The sequence below is a fragment of the Stenella coeruleoalba genome (genome assembly GCF_951394435.1).
Source record: "Stenella coeruleoalba genome assembly, chromosome: 17".
NCBI classification, from domain to species: domain Eukaryota; kingdom Metazoa; phylum Chordata; class Mammalia; order Artiodactyla; family Delphinidae; genus Stenella; species Stenella coeruleoalba.
Genome location: NC_137163.1, coordinates 13,810,132 through 13,830,626, shown reverse-complemented (window position 1 = coordinate 13,830,626; position 20,495 = coordinate 13,810,132). Strand labels below are relative to the sequence as shown.

The following is a 20,495-nucleotide window of genomic DNA, read 5'->3' as shown; positions in this document are numbered from 1 at the left end:
AAACCGAACTGCCATTTTGAGGGGCCTGTAGCAAAAGCAGGGTGTCAGGAGCCAAAGCAGGGTACTGAGCATGCCCCCCTGCACACACCACCACCAGAGGGGTGAGTAGACCACCTAAGCCATGTCTCTGGCCCAAGCCCCGGACACACCCCTACCCTCTCCTCACATAAGGAACAAGCTCGCCACCCCTTCAGGGAGCAAGCAAGCCAGGGAACCTGTTGTTTGTTCTCGCTCCCTGCTGCTGCAGCAGCGGCCCCAATAAAGCCTGGCCTGAATTTCTTGTCTGGCCTCTATTCAATTTCTGTTGATTGGAGGAAGGCCAAGAACCCTGGTCGGTAACATGAGTGTTGAATATTTAAAAGTTAGGTAGATTTTTTTTTTTTACGGCACGCGGGCCTCTCACTGTTGTGGCCTCTCCCGTTGCGGAGCACAGGCTCCGGACGCGCAGGCTCAGCGGCCATGGCTCACGGGCCCAGCCACTCCGCGGCATGTGGGATCTTCCCGGACCGGGGCACAAACCCGCGTCCCCTGCATCGGCAGGCGGACTCTCAACCACTGTGCCACCAGGGAAGCCCTTAGGTAGATTTTTGACATGCTTTTGCTTAGATCAGGAGGGGTATTTTTCTTTTTCTTTTTGTTTTTCTTTTTTGGATGTTCTTTTGTTTTTCATTGTGTAATATAAATTGCCATCCTAGAAGCTGATATTCGCTTTAACTTGTTCAAAAACTGCTGTAGACCTTCATAGCTTTCACTAGCTATTCCTAATGTTCGTATGTTATTAAGCTGGAGGTTCATACCTAGTGTTACCCCCCTGCTAAATCTCTAGCAAGGATTCAACTCACAGTGAGAACCAGGCTGTGATTGGAACTGAGGAACAGGCAGCTGGAGGTCAGAGCCATAGTCCAAGGTGAAAATGTAAAGCCTATTACATGCATTGAGTATAGTTATTAGAATACACCGACTATAACCACCATGAAAGGAGTTGTTTTTTTTTTTTAAATAAGTGGATTCATGTGATCTACCATCACTGAAAGTTTATAGTTGCCAGTTAAATACATATGTATTTTTCAAAGGAAATCATCAAAAAGGACATTCCACTCTTTTTACAAAGCTATTTTCTGGGTAAATATTTTGATAGATGTGGTTCAGTGCACCTGGGAGCCCGAGGCAATGAGCACAGATGCAGTGCTGAGATAGATCAAGGGTCTTTTTTTTTCTCCCCGTGTATATTGCAAATGGTTGATTGTGGTGGCATGAACGTTAAACATTTTCTTTGCCACTGTCAGAAGAGTAGTTTCCTTGTGAAAAATGGTCTTATTATTTAAGAATGATAATGACCATGCTAAGACTTCTCTCAAATAAATTTACAACGGAGTATATGACAATTCAAGCATTTTGTTGAGTAAGATGCCTAATTAGAATCAAGTTACTAGACTGGAATGAGTAAAGTCTGCTAAACTTGTACCAGATACAGCCTAAGTGTTTAGGGTTGGAACGTTTACCAGCTGTAAGGCCTGAAAGATACATTAAGAGGGGAAGATTGCTACTTTGGTTTTTCTTTTTCTCTTTTCTTTTTTTTTTTTGAAGCTTAGAGTTGAAACACTAAGCAGGGTTAAATCATAACTTATAATTTATTAAAATAATCAAGTACGCCATCCAACTTTGTTGTTAGCAAATAAACATACACATTTAAAATGGTGGCTGCTTGGGGACTTCCCTGGTGGTCCAGTGGCTAAGACTCCGTGCTCCCAAGCAGGGGACCTGGGTTCAATCCCTGGTCAGGGAGCTAGGTCCCGCGTGCTGCAACTAAAGTGCAACTAAGACCCGATGCAACCATATAAGTAAATAAATATTTTTTTAATCTTAAAATAAAATGTTGGCTGCTTGCCTATCTTCTCAGTAAATCAGTTGTGTGAAGTGACATTTTTAAATTGTAACACTTTGTTTTTCCTTTGAGCTAAAGTCTTGGCTTTCATCAGCCTTAAAAAAATTTGCCCTTGTGAAGGTGGCATTGTTTATTTGCAGAAAGATGACATAGTACACCCAGCACAGTCTTCTATACTCTTCATAAATTAGCAAGCAATGGCTTGAACTCTATACCAAGAGCCTGTATTTCATTTGTCACTTTTTGTTTTCCTGCTGGAGTATAAGTTCCTTGAGGGCAGGAACTGTCTTTATGTCCTCATGTAGAGGTGGTTGAATAAATGTTGAAGGACTTACTGCTAAGAAGGTGACAGTTTTCTTGAATACCTTAAAAGCTATCCAGGAAACAAATGGTAAAGATGATTTTTTTGAAGAAACCAAGAAAAACCAAGGTTTCTTTCTTAGCAACACAAGCAGGAACATGGGTCATGTGAGTTAGTTAAAGGAGTCACACTTCTTCCAGTCCACCTTTGCTGGAAGTTGGTTCATTGTAAACTTAGTCTTGTGTTTCTGTTGGAGAAAAATAGGTCCAAACATTCCCTCAGAGAAAGCCTACATAAATGCAGCAACTGAATTTGATTTTCCAAAGAGTATTTCTAAACTGATGAAATGTCCTTTTAAAACCATTTACCTAAAATGTTCTGTGATTGCAACATCTGCTAAGCCTATTATGTTCTTTTATTAAACAGTTTTATTGTTCTGTGTGCAAACTGCTTATTCAAAGCAATAAAGCAGAGTTGACTGCAGACTTTCTAACAAGCAGGATTTTTTTTTTAACAGTGAAAGAAACTGCATATTCCCTATCATTATACATGGTATTAAAACAAAAAATCCTATTCAGAAAGGATTCTGTTAACCTCCGTAAGAAAAAGAAGGTCTCTATTTGAAGTCTAGCTGATTATAATATAAAATGTTACCGAATATGTAATTCTAGAAGTGCTTTTGGCTCCTTAAATGTTTCTTTAGGTTTTTGTTTGGGACCTAGACAGGAGAAATCACTTAAATGTCTGTAGTTTCTTTTTTTTGTTTTGTTTTTTTTAATATATTTATTTATTTATTTTTGGCTGCTTTGGGTCTTCGTTGCTGAGCACGGGCTTTCTCTAGTTGCAGCGAGCAGGGGCTACTGTTCGTTGCGGTGCACGGGCTTCTCATTGCAGTGGCTTCTCTTGTTGCGGAGCATGTTGGCGCGCGGGCTTCAGTAGTTGCAGCATGCGGGCTCTGGGCATGCATGCTTCAGTAGTTGCGGCACGTGGGCTCAGTAGTTGCGGCTCCGGGCTCTAGAGCACAGGCTCAGCAGTTGTGGTGCACGGGCTTAGTTGCTCCGCGGCATGCGGGATCTTCCCAGATTAGGGCTCGAACCCGTGTCCCCTGCATTGGCAGGCGGATTCTTAACCACTGAGCCACCAGGAAAGTCCTGTAGATTCTTTAACTAAGGCACAGAATTCAATAATAATTCACTGACTAATTGAGGAAATATTTTTACTACATTATAAAATCCAAAATTTGGTAAGGGAAATCTCACTTTATCCTGATGTAGTTTATCTGTAACTATATTTGAATTGAATAGACATGTTTAATTTAAGACTTTCTCAAATGCATACTTGCCTCCCTGGCTGCTGCTCTACTAAGCTCCAGTCTTCCTAAATAGTAGCACAACTGCAGAGACCACAGAATTTTTCAGGAAGAAAATCCTGCCCACCCAGAAGGGGTCAGTAAGTGCAAATGTCAACATTTTGCCTATAACCCATGTGACAATTATAAGCAGATTAAGGTGGCCTTAAAAAAGAATCAGAGCTTTGACCGGTGACAGCCTTTCTTCCTTAAAACACGTGAGTGAGATATAGTTAGCTATTTGCCCACACTGTGCAGAGCACTGCAAAACAACAGCATGGGCCATTTGACCTGGAGCCAATGAAAGGATGCTAGCCCAATTTGTAACTTTTGTGATGGTGCCGTAACGCTGGAGACATTCTAGTTTTGGAGACAACGAAACTAAGTGGAGAGAGAGCTGTCGGTTTATCTGCAGCAAAGATGAAATCTCAGTCACTAAATGACTAAAATTTCAATGTACTTTACAGCAAGGCCGGCAGAGTAGTCTGTTGGGTATATCAAAAGGGTGATTTAGAATCTTAGAAGGCTCTGATGCCCTTCCAAATCTTCCTTCACACTCTATCTAGCTCATAGTTTACAAACTCAGGACCCTATAGGGGCCAAGGAGGAAAGTAAGTGGGTAGAGCTGGTCCCATTGAAATTGGCGAGCTAGAGAATAGATGCCCAGTCTAGTGGCAGAATTTGCAGTTTTTCTAGAGAATTTGAAAATTGGGACTTTTGAATGAAATCTCTTAATTTTTAAATACTGGCTGTTGATTGGAAATTTAAAAGCAATATGTAGCCGAACAAAACTCGTCTGCAGGCAGTATGTGATTGGTACGTATTACCTCTGCTTCACTAATTTCCTTGATTTGAGAGGCAGAACTTACCCTGTTGATTTGGGGCTTTTGTCTCTTAATTTTAAAACACAGATATAACCCTGAGAAAGTCAACACTTCGGTATGTCAATGAAGACTTGGTAATTTCCATTGAATTCCACTCAGCACACAGTTACTATGCATCGTCTATAGATCATACATTGTGCTCAGGCACTGACAATGATGACAGCAGTGCTCTACAGCCCACGCCTTCAAAGTGTCTGTCCTCTGTGCAAGAGCAGGAGACCTGTGTTACGTAGGACTTGGAGCCCCAGTGTAGAACCATGTGAGGCAGCCCCGGACTCTCCTTCTTGCAAAATTTTTACCTACATCATGGATGGAAATTATGAGAACACTTTTGATGAGGGCAGCTATGCCGTTGTAGGAAGGCCATCTAGCATAGCTGTTGAAAGAGCAAGTCATAAAGCAAACTACCTGAATTAGAATCTTGATTGTGCATCTTGATAGTTGTGTGACCTTGGGCATATTCTGTAATCTCTCTGTGGTCTCACTTTACACATCTGTAAGTGGGGATAGTAATACCATCTATATCACCAAGTTATTATGATGATGAAATAAGGTAATGTTATATGTAAAGCTCTTAGCACAATGCCTGACACGTAGTAAATTATTAACTGCTGCTACTATTGTTGTATTTAATTTGAAAAGCACTGAACTCAGAATCAAGAGAACTGGGTTTAGGCACCCACTCTGCCTCTTTCAGTAGCTGTGACCAACTAGAAATCAATCAACCTCTGTGAATATCAGTAAGATTAGGATAATGTGAAGATTAAATGTAATTATGTATTATAACACATACACAGATGACAAGTATTATTTCATAGTGGGAAAGGGCCGTCCACATAACAGCATGGGGAGGGGACACAGCACAATCCATGTGTAGATCGTAAGGGAACCCAAGGCCGATTTTGCCTAGTTTTCAAAAAAAAATTTTTTTTTTTTACTTTGGGGTACTTCCACTTTGTAAAAAAATACCCCCTTGAGAGAATATTTCCCCAAACCTCACAACTCCTTTATTCAACTTGCTTTAGAAGAGTTCCAAACTGTGCCTAAGACTGAGGATGACATGAAGATGCAGAGCCAAGGCTGTAATCCACATGAGGGCATGAGAGGTCTGGCAGAGGCTCAGTATATTGAGACCAACCAATCCTTGTCTCAGAAATGAGGAAACAGGATTAGAGATTCCACCCATATCTGGAACTGTTGAACCAGTGATTTTTGTACCACCCCCAAGATACTTAGATTCAGTTGTTTTTAGGATTTCAGCTGTCTCTCTGACTTCCCACGTTTTTGAAGACAGCTTTCAAGTTTGTTTTGATATCCTTAAATGTCTTGGGGAAAAAATGACATAGTGGATATGGGGGCACCTGCAGAGCTTCTGTGCCATGCTCAATGGATGTGACTTGAATCTGAATCTAAAGAGAAGACTTTCCTGCATCACTTTATTCTGTGATAATATTAGTGTAACTACTAACAACAACAGCAACAAAAAGTGTAGTACCACAGTCCAGGGAGCACTTTCTTTTTGTTTTGTGAAAAATAAAAAATAGCTTAATACAACCAAGTGAGGCTAGATAGATCAGAACAGTGAAAACCCTGTTCCCGTCTTGGAGCTTGTGGAAAGAGAGCCTCATTTGTACATATTCTTTTTATAGCTAATGTGCTAATGGGCTCAGAGATAACACCTGTGTAATTTATTTTTAAAAATCTTACTGAAATCTCCATATCGGTAAGATTCTAGGAAAGAACAGCAACAGCTGGCCTCACATCTGCTTGAACGATGCCATGTGAAAAGGATTCTAAATATAGTTGGAATTGGGGTCAAATGTATGTCTATGCTGTACTACGAAGTATCAATGGAACTAGATCTGAAGGAGCTATCATTAAAATAACCTAGAACTAAAATGGTATGATTTTCTCTGGAAAGCACCAAATATTTATCTTAAGCAATCTTTGCTTAAGGTAGCAAACTTGAAATATAACTGGTCCATTCCCATTTGCCAGATGGAGAGAAATACCAGAGCTTAGAGGAGTAAAAATAATCACATCAGCCCAAGAACATAGCTTTTTATAAGCTATTTTTCATCACATTGGATAGCTCAAGAATGCCTTGTTTCTATTTTTCTCAGCCCTTGAATTTTATAGCACCTGAGTTAGCAACTCTCAACATCCTTACTTCCTTCCCTCTCTTTCTCTCTCCCTCCCTTTCTTTCCTTTTTTCCTTCCTTCCTTCAACAGATATTTCTTAAATACCCACTCTGTGCTGAGTAATTTATTACACCCCGAGGAGCCAGAGAAAAAAAAGATAGATACAGTTTTTACTCTCAACAGAGTGTTTAAGTGACATAGTAGATTTTATACTTTAAAGATGGAGGCTTAGATAACACTGTACTTGTACTTACTTACTCTTAGTAAGTATCAATAAATAACAGCTATATGTGGGGCTTCTCTGGTGGCGCAGTGGTTGAGAGTCTGCCTGCCGATGCAGGGGACACGGGTTCGTGCCCCGGTCCGGGAAGATCCCACATGCTGCGGAGCAGCTGGGCCCATGAACCGTGGCCGCTGAGCCTGCCTGTCCGGAGCCGCAACAGTGAGAGGCCCGCGTACCGCAAAAAAAAACCAAACAGCTATATGTGAAAAGAATGCAAGATTCTATGAAACCTGTAACAACAGGTCCAATATAATAGCTACTATTTATGGAACACTTACAATATGCCAGGAATTCCATACACACACACACACACAAACACACACACACACACCCTTACATAGATACTTACCCAGTGTTGTGTTTAATTATTACAACGTTCTAAGGGTAGATGTTATTATCCCAATTTACAGATGAGGAAACTGAAGCTCGGTGAGGTTGGATTGTCCAAGATTATATGGTTAATAAGTGACTGAGCCAGGATTCAAACCCAGCTCTGTCTTGACTAAAATTTGAGCCATTAACCATTAAGATGCACTTTGAAGTCTTATTTGTACAGTCTCCATTGCCTGTTGCTGCATGCTGACCCCAGACACCCTGCCACTAGTAGCACTAGTTTCTCCACCCTCCAGTGCCTGGAGTAACTAATTTGTACTTCCCTTCCCTAGCCTTCTGGTTCTCAGAATTACAGAGCTACCAGAAAATCAAAAGGAATTAATCATCAGCAAAAGTTGAAGGTCTTTGCTTTAACAGTTACTTTCCTTTGTATTGATACATGACTTTACAGTGGTAATGACAAGAACTATTCAATGGGCGATCTCTTCCAGATTTGCACAATTTTCAGAGACTCCAAATAACATCATCATATGTACCTCATGCACCGTATATTTGCATAGAGCATTATGTTTTATAAGACACTTTCATGTCTAAGAACGTGCTTAAGCCTCACATTCTGGGCTACAGCATCATCCTGGCCTAGAACACAGAAATTGCTCCAAAGTCAGTAGTTTCTAGCAAAGCTGAGACTGAGATCTGACTCCTTTACCTCCTAACAAAATCATGTTTGTGTAGTGACTGTAATCCCCTGGATGGAGGGATAGTTATCATTGTGTATCCCAGAACTTCAGGAGACACCGATGAGGTAAACTTTCTCTCCTCTCACTACCTGAGTGCTTCTCTGTAGGGCTTTATTGAGCATGTAAGAAACTTTCAGACTGATAAGATACAGAGTTTGTCTCTTGCTCTCTGATGTTGCTTCAAGCCCAGTGTCACTGTTTCACGCCTGATCTGTTGCTTCCCACAGATGCCTGACCCTACGACATATTGCTTGACAACTCTCCCGGCTAGAGACAGTTAGAAGCTAAAATTTGTTAACATGGATTACGTAATTAGGACAACTTTCTCCTCCGGGACCTTTTCCTTCAGTTATGTCTCTTCCGCAGTATCATTAGTCTCTCCGTCTCTGCCGGCTTTCTTCTCAGCCTGGGGACCCACTCGAGTCTCTCCATCTTTACCTTTACAATGATTGATAGAGAGAGAGAGGCCGAGATCATCCTGCATTTGCTGATGCATCTTCCCTTGCTTCCCCTTCTCCAGCGAGCTGCTTAAAAGCGTGGTCTGAGTACCCAGGGGCCCCTTCCTCTCTTCTTTCACTCCTCTGTCACGACAACCTGGTCTCCTCCACCGCGCCAGTGCACAAATCTCCAGCAACCTGCAGACTGCACGGATTTTTAGTCTGTATCTTACTGAGTTTCTTTGCTTCATTTCAAATCTTAATGCTGACGACTTAATGCTGCTAGAAGTGCATTGCCTCTTACTTCATCTCCTTTGTTGAGCTTCCTGACCCCTCTGCCTTCAACTAAAATAATATTTTTTAGGATTGTGTCTCTGGCTGCTTGCCGCCCTCTCTACTGACTTCCCTTGTGTTATTTCAGTTATTGTCACCCCCACCACCACCACCTTTATGCTGCCGGGTGACATCTCCAGCCAAAGTCCTGCCCTATTACCCTTCTCTCCACTTGGGTGACGCAGCACTGCAGCTTCAACATGGCCTTTTATCTTCAAAAATCAGCTTTTCCTCCTGCAATTCAAGTAAAAAACGTTGAGTCTTAATAGACCAGCTCCCCTCCTTCACTCCCAGTAATTACATCTCAATTATTTTGCCTCCTAGATCATTTCTCAAATCTGCTATCTCCCTATGCCCTGGTCCTTTCTCCTGGCATTTGTCTTATGTTCTTCCTTGTGTCTGAAATGCTTCTCTCACTTTTGTTTTTATTATTGTTAACGTGGTTAGTGTCTTCTTACTCATTCTTAAAGACCCATTATAAGCCTTATTGCCCCTTTACTTTATGTACATATCTGTCCTAACACTCTCCAGATACCGTTTATCTGTCTTCCCCACTAGGCTGAGCTTCTTTAGTACAAATACGATTCCCTAGTCTTATTCATCATCATGCCCCCAGAGACTACAACCTAAAACTTGCTAAGGACTCAATACATATTTGTTGAACTGAATCAAACTTTCTAGAGCAATCAGAACACGTGAACAGCATTGGGAACAGGAGCTTTGGAGGAAAATATAGACAGTTATCCCAAGCACCTTGTTCGTGCAGCTCTTACAGGACTACTGGATACTAACATGTAGACCCTCTTCTCTCCCCCATCTTTGCCTTGTACATGAACTTTGTATGCTCCTTTCTCTTAGCACATCTGTCTGTGCCTCTACTCGTAGTCTGCCTGACTCCTGCTTATTCTCTTGGGCTCAGCTCAAAGGCCGACCTCAGGGTGGATTAGATGCCTCTCATCTGTGCTGGTATGTCTAGCATGGCACTTAGCAGAGGGCATTACGGTTTCCTGTTTCCTTGTCCATCTTTCCCAGTAAACGGTGAGCTCATTTAGGACAGAGACCAAGTCTTACTCCTTAACGTTCACAGTGCCTGACGTATCTCTGAGGAATAATGAGAGAATACACTTTAAAAGTAGATGTTTGTGGGTGTGCCGTTTTGAAATCTCTCAAGTATATCCATCCCTTTCCCTGCATATCCCTCTGCCCCAAATACAAAGCTTAAGTTTCTTTTCTTGAGTAAGACCTTAAAGCCATGTATTTTAGGTGTGTTCAAATTCTGGTGTCTCCAGTAAACAGTTGTTAATCAGACTAGCTGATCAACTACTGAGCTTAAATCAAAACATTCATTATCAAAGCCTTTTTGTTTATGAGTACAAATACACCATTGATGTTTATAAGAAGAATTATTTTCTGCCCTGAATGTTAACTATCCACAAAAGCTGGTGTACACATGTGATAGTGTTTTTCACAGAGTTTAAAGAATGTTGGCCTTTGATGTTCTGCCCTTGAATGGAAATGAGCCTACTTTTTAAAATCACTGGTGAGGAAAATGGGAAACTTCTAGGCAAACACCTTAGAAGCATTGTTAGCATTCGTAAGTATTAAAATCCAACAGATGCATTGTGTATAACATAGGGGAAAATCTACTTTTTTGGAGAATAGCTCCTATGTCTTATGCTATGAAAATGAATGAGATTAAATAGAATATTAATATTTCATATTAAATAGAAATGTCTCAGTTAAGACATGATTGAAAGCAAAAGACCCTAACACAAAATAGCTTTAGTGAAAAAAAAAAAAAAGCTACAAGGAAGTAAGGGTGTTTCATGGGAAAAGGGATGAGAACCAAAATATGAAGTGGGCTCTTTAGGTCTTCCTCAGACCATAAAATCTCCCATCTCTACTGCTTTACATGACTTGCTTCTTTTTTCTCTCTCTCTCTAGACTAGCTTTCTCAGTTTCCCTGGCCATCTGGCGGAAGATGGCCACGGCATAGCCTTCTAAGTCATATATCCTCTTTCAGTTCAGCTGAAGAGCTCAGACTGAATTAGAATCTCTCAGTTCCAATTCCAGACTCTTAGAAGAGAGATGTTGTTCTATATAGCATAGGCCAGAAGTTCACTGTGGTCAAGGAGACAGAGCCATGTGATACATACCTGGTTACCTTGGCACCCATATGAATGCAGAAAGAGGCAATTCTCAGGCAGGATGGGCCATTACGGGCTAGACAGACAACCCTGACTAGGACCCAAAACCAAGGAAGCATGAAGTGAAAAGTACAACATAGTAGCACTCATCCCAGTATATATCATTTATAAGCTTATTGCCTGTTTCCTCTACCAAACTATATGCACCTTGAGGCCAGGTACTATATCTTAATTATGTTTAATCTTAATCTTCAGTTATGTTTAATCCTAGTACCTGGAGCAATGCCTGACAATAGGCATTCAGTTAATATTTACTGGATGAACAGAAACAGATATAAGTTCTGCCTTCATGGGAATTACAGTCTGGTAATGAAAGCAGGCAATAAGCAAACAAGCAAATAAAAAGCTATATGGTAGTAAAAGCATTAAAAACATTTTAAGAAGGGGAGAGAGAGAAAGGAGTAGTTAGTGAGCAAGAATAGAAACTTTCAGAAGGTCGTTGATGGTGTTAAAACCCAAAGTAGCTATATACCAACTTTGTTTATTCATCCCAAGAGGCTGGAGACAATAATCATAAAAGATTCCATTTACATTTCGTTCCATTTATAACTTTAATACACACAAAGAAATTGTGGTTTATATTAAATACATGGGCTACTAAAAGATTGCTATAAAGAACTATGTGAAGAATTATAAATAAATGTGCTTAGTGTTTGCTGATAGCTTTTAATTTTTATCTGACAATTTGTGATTGTTCAACTGCTAACTCAGAACTTGATATAATTATAAAACAGTTCTCTGAGATGGTGAGTGATTAATCAAGTGCACAATTAGAGATATACTTTGGCCAGCTCTGCAAAGAGATCTGGATTAAGATTACAAATAATCCAATGCAAAAGACATGTTCTCTAAAGAAGAATCTGGCAGGATCAGATGATGATCTTTCAATCCTATCCACAAAACACCAGGATGTGTTTTGTGGATATGACTGAAAGATTGTATCCAGTGATTTTAGTGATAGTAAAAGAGACTAAAGGAGAAGGGATGTAGGAAATGTGTTTTATTAGTATGCTTGTTGCCAGTATCTAACAGAGAAAGAACTATTCTGGAAGCAAACCAGCTCCCCTAAACAATAACTAACAAAGCCTTTACCTAGCTATATTAATTAGAGTAACTAACAGGTGCTTCTGTATAAACAGCTACAGAACCCCAGTGGCTTATTATTGTGTATTTTTCCCTATGTAAAGTTCAATGCAGATTGGATTGGGACAGAATGGATCTGGTCCGTAAAGTTACTCAAGGACCCAGGCTCTTTCCATCTTGTGGCTCCTTCTGAGTCCCCTCCATTAAGGCTGGTCCATGGAGAAAGAGTGAGATTGGGCCAGATCTAGACAAGGAAGTGCACATCACTTCCACTCACATTTCATTGAGTAGGACTGCGTCACATGTACCACACCTACCTATGGAAAGGCTGGAAAGACATACAGTTAGGGACCCAAGAGGAAGAGGAGAATGTGGATATAGGTGAACATTCCCAGTGTCTACCACACTAGCAATATGTGGAACCGTGGGGAAAAAAATGTCATGAAAAAGCCCTTCGGGGCTTCCCTGGTGGAGCAGTGGTTAAGAATCAGCCTGTCAATGCAGGGAAGATCCAGGAAGATCGTACATGCCACAGAGCAACTAAGCCCGTGCTCCACAACTGCTGAGCCTGCACTCTAGAGCCCACGAGCCACAACTGCTGAGTCCGCGTGCCGCAACTACTGAAGCCCCACAGGCCCTAGGGCCCATGCTCCGCAACAAGAGAAGCCATCGCAATGAGAAGCCTGCGCACCGCAACTAGAGAAAGCCCGCGTGCAGCAATGAAGACCCAACACAGCCAAAAATAATAGATAAATTAAAATAAATAATTTTTTTTAAAAAAGCCCTTTGTATTTCCAAAAGAATTTTGTTAATAAAATTTAAAATTTTTTCGAACAAGTTGTCTTAAAAAAGAAAAAAAATAGGAATTTAGGAACTGTCACTCAGAAGCTTCATACCACTGGTATTATCATTGGCTTCTATAGGCCACTTATGTGCTTCCCTGTCAGTGATGGAAAATCCAGAAGAAAATTAAGACCATACAGATTCTGAAAAGTACCATATCTAATCACAGTGTGGTAGTTCTCGTCCTTCCGCCCAAAGCACAATTATGATTGTGACATACCCATCAAATAATATCATCTCCTCCAGGAGGGTTTTACAACATGAAAAACAAAATTTAACTGTTGGCAGGTCATACTTGCTTAAAACCTGGAGTAGCATTTCCCAGCCAGAAATTTGGGAAAGAATGAGATTCCATAGTTTTACTTTGACCTGTCCCAGTAGGGCTGGCTTATATCTGATACCATATGCTCCTCTCTATGATAACAGTAGCTATGCCTGAGTTCTGTTTCAGGGATTCTGTAAATCTAAATTCTATTACAGTTATAGCTTACACTATTGAGATTTGCTAGATTCCAGGCATCATTTGAGGTACTTTACATCTTCATAGAAATTCCTGTGGCCTGTACTACAATTATTCTCATTTTGCAAATAGTGAAACTGAGGTACAGAGATGTCAGCAAGGAGCAGAACTCGAATTTAAATGCAAGCAGACTAGCTCCAGAGCTCATCCTCTTAAACACTAGGCTAGAGTATAGGAAAACCCAAAATAACAACCGCAAAAGACCACCTGAGGATTTCCTGACAATAAATAGGAAATAAGAGTACTGTCCCACCTTGTACACTCAGGGGTCTTGTCTGATAATACACATTGGAAGTAACCCCTGCCCAGGAAGTTCCAGATTTTATTCAGGAAAAGGCAACCCAGGCAAATGAAGAGCATGAATCTTTTTGTAACCAGGAATGACTGACTAAAATTTGGGAGACAGGATTGCATTTTAGATGCCCCAGATTTAATTTGGCATATAGCTGTATTGGTGCCGATAAGCTTTCCCCATGTAGGGTAAAGCATTCTTGGTTTGATTTTTATTTACCAACTCCAGTTGGTTATTTTTAAATGTATTTGAATCCCATTCAATAAATCATAGTTGAGCATCCACTATGTGGAAAGCTTTAGGCTAATTATTGCAGGGAATACAAACAGGAGGGATGCTTAATCAGCAAGGATACTGATTTGTAGAGGTAGCAGGATTATCTTAAACATTAGTGAGGTCTCTGAAACTCTGAAGGCCATTATTTAGGTCTTGAGCCTTTAGCTGATAGGTTACACGCTGACTGTTGTGCCACAAGTCACCCTTGCTGTAGTTAGATGACCATATTTCCTTCGTCTGATGTGTTAATATTCCTTTTTTTTAACAGCTTTATTGGATATAATTCACCTATCATACAGTTCACCCATTTAAAGTACACAATGCAGTGGCTTTTAGAATATATTCACAGAGTTGTGAAACCAAGCACAATCAATTTGAGAACATTTTCAAAAAGAAGCCCTGTATCCATTAGCTTCACTTCCCATTTGCCTCCAACCCCCTCAGCTCTAGGCAGCCACTAATCTACTTTCTGTCTTTAATAGATTTACTTCTTCTGGCCATTTCATATAAATACGCATATGTGGTCTTTTGTGACTGGCTTCTTTCACTTAGCATAATGTTTTCAAGGTCCATCCATGCTGTAGCGTGAATCAGAACTTCATTCTTTTTAGTGCTGAATAACATTCCATTGTAGGGATAGAACACATTTTATTTATCCATTCATCAATTGATGGTCATTTGAGTTGTAGCTAATTTTTGGCTGTTATGAATAATGCTGCTATGAACATTCGTGTACAAGTGGACATATGTTTTCATTTTCATTTCTCGTGGTATTTGGGAGTGTAAATGCTGGGTCATATGGTAACTCTATGTTTATCCTTTTTAGGAACTTCCAGACTGTTTTCCAAAGCGACTACGCCATTTTACACTCCCACCAGCAATGTGTGAGGGTTCCAATCGCTTCACGTCCTCGCCGACACTTGTTATTATCTGTCTCTTTGATTGTAGCCATCCTAGTGGTTGCGAATTGGTATCTCATTGTTTTGATGTGTGTTTCCCTGACGGATTAATATTGTAATATTTATTTTACCAACCTAAGACAAAAGCTTCAATCTTATGCTTTCTTATGCACATAACGGAAACTGCCTTACATTACTGGCTTGACTTTCTAAAACAAAACCATTGTTCTATGCAAGATGAATGTCATTTATGGGGTTTGAGTTACACCTGGAAGAATACAACGTGAAATGACATGGAATTCAGATTATGAACTCATATGGGAAATTTGTTTTGCAGGATGAATTCATTCACAGTGTTTTGAGACCTTTATCTAAGCTACTCAAGTACTCTTATGTGACATTTGCTGGATAATCTAGACAGCACTTTGGTTAAATCCACAGTGTGATGTCATCCAGTAAACGCTTGAAAGTGGAGATGCATGTCTCCTCTGGTTTTATCAGTCTAGATTAGCAGTGTGGTTCACAGCACAGTGAACTTTTCTCCTCTGTGATCCATCAGTCTGTCTCTCATTGTGGGCCAATAATCTGTCACCTGAAGCTACTTAAAATAGGTTGGACTTTCTTGAATGTCATGTTGCTGTGATGACATTGGGGTTTGGCTGCAGAAGAGGAGAAGCACTGTTTTATGACTTTTGGTTGCTTCCATATCCCTTGTTTCCAGTAAAAGCACTGTGATTTTTAGCCTTTGCTTATATGCCTAGACTTTACTCTGTACCAGTTGTACCTTTCGTCTCTTTACCTATTGAGGCTCCTGCTGTGGTTATCTTTGTCTTTCTGTCAAAGAAAAAAAAATGAGGGGCTTAGAAGGTATCAGGGTTTCACCATCTTGATTTCGCCAGTTAGCAGATATGTTAAAAAGAACATCCCCAAAGGCCATTTGGTGAGAAAAGAAAAAAATAAAAAGTTGATCAGAATGAGAGGATGGTTTCTTCAGAGGTCTCAGGATCCCTCAGAAAGCATCCCCCAAAAAAGAGACCCCCCCCAAAAAAAAGAGACCCCAATGGCCTGATCATCCTCCCTGACCCATAGAGAGAATGACCACATAGATCCAGATTCTCCCCATTAGGCTCTACATGCCTGTTTCCAGTTAGCACATCTTGGAGAAGGTCTGGGAGGAACAAAGGAGGGAAGGAGAGAAAAAGAACTAGGAGTGGGTAATTAATCCGTTCATAATATATCATCATATGTTCTGCTTTATTTGTTCCTTAACTTTTTTTTTTTTTTTTTTGAGGTACGTGGGCTTCTCACTGTTGTGGCCTCTCCTGTTGCGGAGCGCAGGCTCAGCGGCCATGGCTCATGGGCCCAGCCGCTCCGCGGCATGTGGGATCTTCCCGGACCAGGGCACGAACCTGTGTCCCCTGCATCGGCAGGCGGACTCTCAACCACTGCGCCACCAGGGAAGCCCTGTTCCTTAACTTTTAATATGCATTTTTATAGCTTGGTTTGGGGTGGAGGAGGGGAGATTGGAAGTATCAGCCAGGCTTATGGGCAGAGCTTGAATTTTGCCTCCCCCCAAAATAAAGGGAAGTAATAACTTTATACATTTAGAGAGCTGGGTATGTTTGTTTGTTGAAGCTTTAGTAAATTCCATTTTGAGCATTCTATTAATTAAAATATTATTTTGACTAAAACTTAAGCATATGATGACCCAATGATAATTGTTGCCTCTAATGAAGATCTTAAACTACCCCATATCCGTGCCCATGTGCCTTTAGAAGTATAGAAGAAGAACTAAAGAGTGTTTATTAAAGTAAGAATTATAGTTTAGAGCCTTATTTTTGCAAATAATTAGCCCTTGAGTAATAAAACATAATGCTGGCTAGCACTCATTGAGCATTGATTTATGTGCTAGTGTATACTATAGCTTTACATAGATTATCTCATTTAATTCCTTCCATAGCCCTCTGAAATAGGTACTATTATTATATCCCCATTTTACAAACTGAGGTTTAATGAAATTTAGTGCCTGCCTTATCCAGAGCTCGCACCCTGAGCTCTCCAACAAACGACTTCCCCTGTGTACATGCCATATTAATGAGTACTATAGCCCCCCCCCCCTTCCCTCAACCAAATCACATACTAGAAATAGTGGGAGGTGGGTAGAGGGTTGGGCAATGGAGAAATGTGAGAGAGAATATGAATGAATGAATGAATGAATGGGATAGCAGACCTCAAATAGGGAAGAAAATTGATGAGTTTTGCTGTAGTAGAGTTTGTTTTTTTGTTTTTATTTTTGTCATGGTAGTTTTTATTAAAGCTTTTAAGATTCCTTTTCCCTCTTTCACATTCTTGCACACAAACGTGGAGCAATAACTGCTTAGGAGAGGCAAACCCAAGGCTGGTTATTTCTATAGGAAAAGGCGAGGTGTATCTTCCATGGAACAAAAATGGATCAGAGATTTTGCTTGCTCTTTTCTGTTAAGAAATTAGAATAAAAAAGAATATTATACTGGTTTTCCTTCAGAAAGCCACGCACCTCTGATTACCTATTTTGCATAGAAAATATAGGGTATATTTTAAAATTCAGGAAGCATTTTGTTTGTCATTGCAAGCATAAAGTTATTTATAGTCACTTATTTAATTAAATTACTATGATCACTTTGCTGGGCCATTTTACTGTGATATCCTAAAATCAATGAATTAATTAACATCTCTCACATTCACTCTCTCTCTCTCTCTCTCTCTCTCTCTCACACACACACACACACACACACACACAACGCTTCCTACACACCCATTTTTAACAGCCTCTATTTCATACCATTCATGCTTTTTACTCAAGGTGTGTCTGAGTATGAAGTAGCTGAAGTAAGATTCCTATAAAAATGGCTTGCCAAAAGGCAGCTCTTGCTGAGGGCTTCCCTGGTGGCTCAGTGGTTGAGAGTCCGCCTGCCGATGCAGGGGACGCAGGTTCGTGCCCCAGTCTGGGAGGATCCCACATGCCGCGGAGCGGCTGGGCCCGTGAGCCATGGCCTCTGAGCCTGCGCGTCCGGAGCCTGTGCTCCGCAACAGGAGAGGCCACCACAGTGAGAGGCCCACGTACCTCAAAAAAAAAAAAAAAAAAAAAAGGCAGCTCTTTAAGCCAATAATCTCCTCCAGTGTAAAAGAGACTCTCTAGAGTTTATCTCACCCAGCCCTCCCCCTCTCCTGCGAAGGTAGCCCTTTTTTAATCTGCTCTATAAAATCTCCACTAAGTAGTCATCTTTGATTGAGGTACCTCCTGGGACAGGAAGCTCCTTCCATTTTCAGGAAGTTCTAAGTGGTGAAAATGATTTCCTTTGTTGAACCAAATGTTGTGTTCTCTGATACCTGCTTTTCTCACCACTAACCTTTCTGGAATGAAACAAGGTGCAAACTAGGGTGGAATATCTTAATTAACAAACATTTATTTGTTATTTACAATAGGCAATTATGAAATGCTTCAAAATAGTAATATGTGTACTTTGTAACATTAACCGTTGATGTGGGAGAAAAAGCACGGGCTTTGAAGGCAGATAAGAGCAAAAATGATGCTGACCGTATGCACTGTTGTAAGCACTTTCTATAAGTTAACTCAATTAATCCTGACCACAGCCCTCTGAAATACGTACTACTGATGTCCCCGTTTCTACAGATGAGAAGATTGAGACACAGAGTTAAGAAACTTGCTCAAAGTCACCGGGCCAGTAAGTGTCAGAGCCGGCATTTGAAATCAGGCATTCTGGCCGCAGAAACCCCTCTCTCAGCCCCTAGACTCTGCTGACTCAGCCAGAGCATCTAGTCCTGCGGCAGTACCTTATAAGCCAGGCGATGCAGGGAGTTTCCTTAAACCGCCTTCACTTTAGTTTCCTCATCTCTAAAAATGGGCAAGATTATTATAAGAATTAAATGGAATACCATTGAACATGACCAGTGGTTCTTAACATCTGTGAGTTTGGTTTTGCTTTTTTTTTTTTTTTTTAAATACTTTGTGGTATGTGGTTTGCTGTCACCGGTTTGAGACTCATGTCAACATTGCTTCAGAATAAGCAGGGTGGGTTTTTTTTTTTAAATTAATCTTCTTGATAACTACAGAATTCATTACAGAATTAGTCAGCATGGGTAGGATTAAGTTTGGGGTGATATTAAAGAGTCTGACTTCATAATCCCAAGGGGGTTGTTCCTCGGATACTTAAAATGCACTTCCTTGCTCCATTTATCGCTGAAATATTTATCTGCGTGGATACTCAAGGCAGCACATTTCATGAATAGCTGATGCTAGTAAGAAGGAGTGTGTCGTTATTTTTCCCTCTATTTCATAGCTCCTTTACTCTGACCCAGTGAACTATTCTGAAAGCAAACCTTTAAAAATATGAATAGCATCACCTGCAAATATTTTGAATTTTAAATCTGTACACGGTGAGACTCAGGAGGTTATAAATATTTTGGTTAAGGGGGGTATATCATAAGTGTTGGCTGAATCACGAGGTAATGTATCCTTGTGCTGCCTTTTTTCGAAAGAGAAAGGAAGACCCCTAGAGAAAATATCACAACTCCTTTTATGCATTTATTTAAGGAGACTTAGGGGCTAATTAATTTCATCGAGAACAGCTGGAGAACTTTTGAGTGTATGGCAAGAGAATGCCATGTAGTTTGAAGACTGTTACTCTGACCCCAGAGTCTTGCTTTTCTTGAACTGTAACTGGGTCATTTCAGGGGCTTTGTCATTCAGATCTCACTCCCAGCCAGATCGAAGATAACAAGGCAGATTCAGAGATGTCAGAGGTCGTGGTATCTCAGTAGAGTGACGCTGTTCTGTTCAACAGTCATCTGTTGAATTTAGTCATTAGGCACTGCGGAGACAAGCATGCAGTGGACACTGTCCCCGCACTCAAGTGTCCAGTCTGTGGGGAAGGCAGGAACAGGTGGTTTCAGTGCAGTTCAGCACACCTTACGGTGGAGGGAGATACTAGGTGCTTTGAGAGTAGAGAGGAGGGTCACCTAATCTAGCCTGGGGGAGGGGGCGTGGGCATGAGGATGGGGCTCATCCAGGAAGGCCTCCTGGGCATGGAGTGCTGAGATGAGTCGTAAGGGTGGATTAGCACGTGCCAGGTGACAAATAATGTCCTGACTCACTGACTTCAAATCGTATCTTTATTTGACTGTTACAGAAAAAATTCATTTCTGTGTCTCAATGATTAGCTGATTTTGTGAAGTATAAGTTATAAGAAAACAACAAAACCAGTTGGGCCTTTTGGTCCCTGAAATGAACAGTCTGCCTTACCCATTTGGCCTGACCTCCTCCATCGTAACTGGAGCAGGATTGGCTGGGGAGTGCGCTGGAACTCCAGCGGCACGGGCTGGTGGAAAGGGGGCCCTGGGGAGATCGCCCGCCTGTATGGCTGGCAGCCCAAGGGAATTGTAGAATCAGCCAGAGTCGGACAGCATCATTCAAAGTAGTCATCAGCCCTGAAGGTTGGTCCCTTGGCCAAAAGTAATAGTAGGCAGTGGCTCCTGACAGGCAGCCTACATCCCTTATTACCTTGGTGACCTTCAGCAAATTCCTTCGCCTCTCAGTGCTTTGTTTTCACTCAAGTAAGGACTAGTAATGGGGGTGAGGATTAAAGGAACTAATTCATAGAAAGCACTTGGGACAGTTTCTTGTTCGCTG

At 41.0% G+C, this 20,495-nt stretch overlaps 1 protein-coding gene across 3 annotated transcripts in view; it reads left to right on the top strand.

Moving 5' to 3' along the window:
• NSMCE2 (NSE2 (MMS21) homolog, SMC5-SMC6 complex SUMO ligase) overlaps positions 1-20,495 on the top strand; it is a 224,646-nt gene that overhangs the window by 149,344 nt on the left and 54,807 nt on the right. Inside the window, exon 6 of one of the 3 annotated variants that reach the window (XM_079902454.1) lies at positions 14,734-19,486. The exons of 1 other annotated variant lie outside the window; for it this stretch is intronic. In XM_079902454.1, the coding sequence (XP_079758580.1) occupies positions 14,734-14,925 (192 nt within the window). In that variant the 3' untranslated portion in view covers positions 14,926-19,486. Of the gene's footprint in view, positions 1-14,733; positions 19,487-20,495 lie in introns of those variants that run through there. One more of the 3 variants, XM_079902457.1, reaches the window with a different exon arrangement.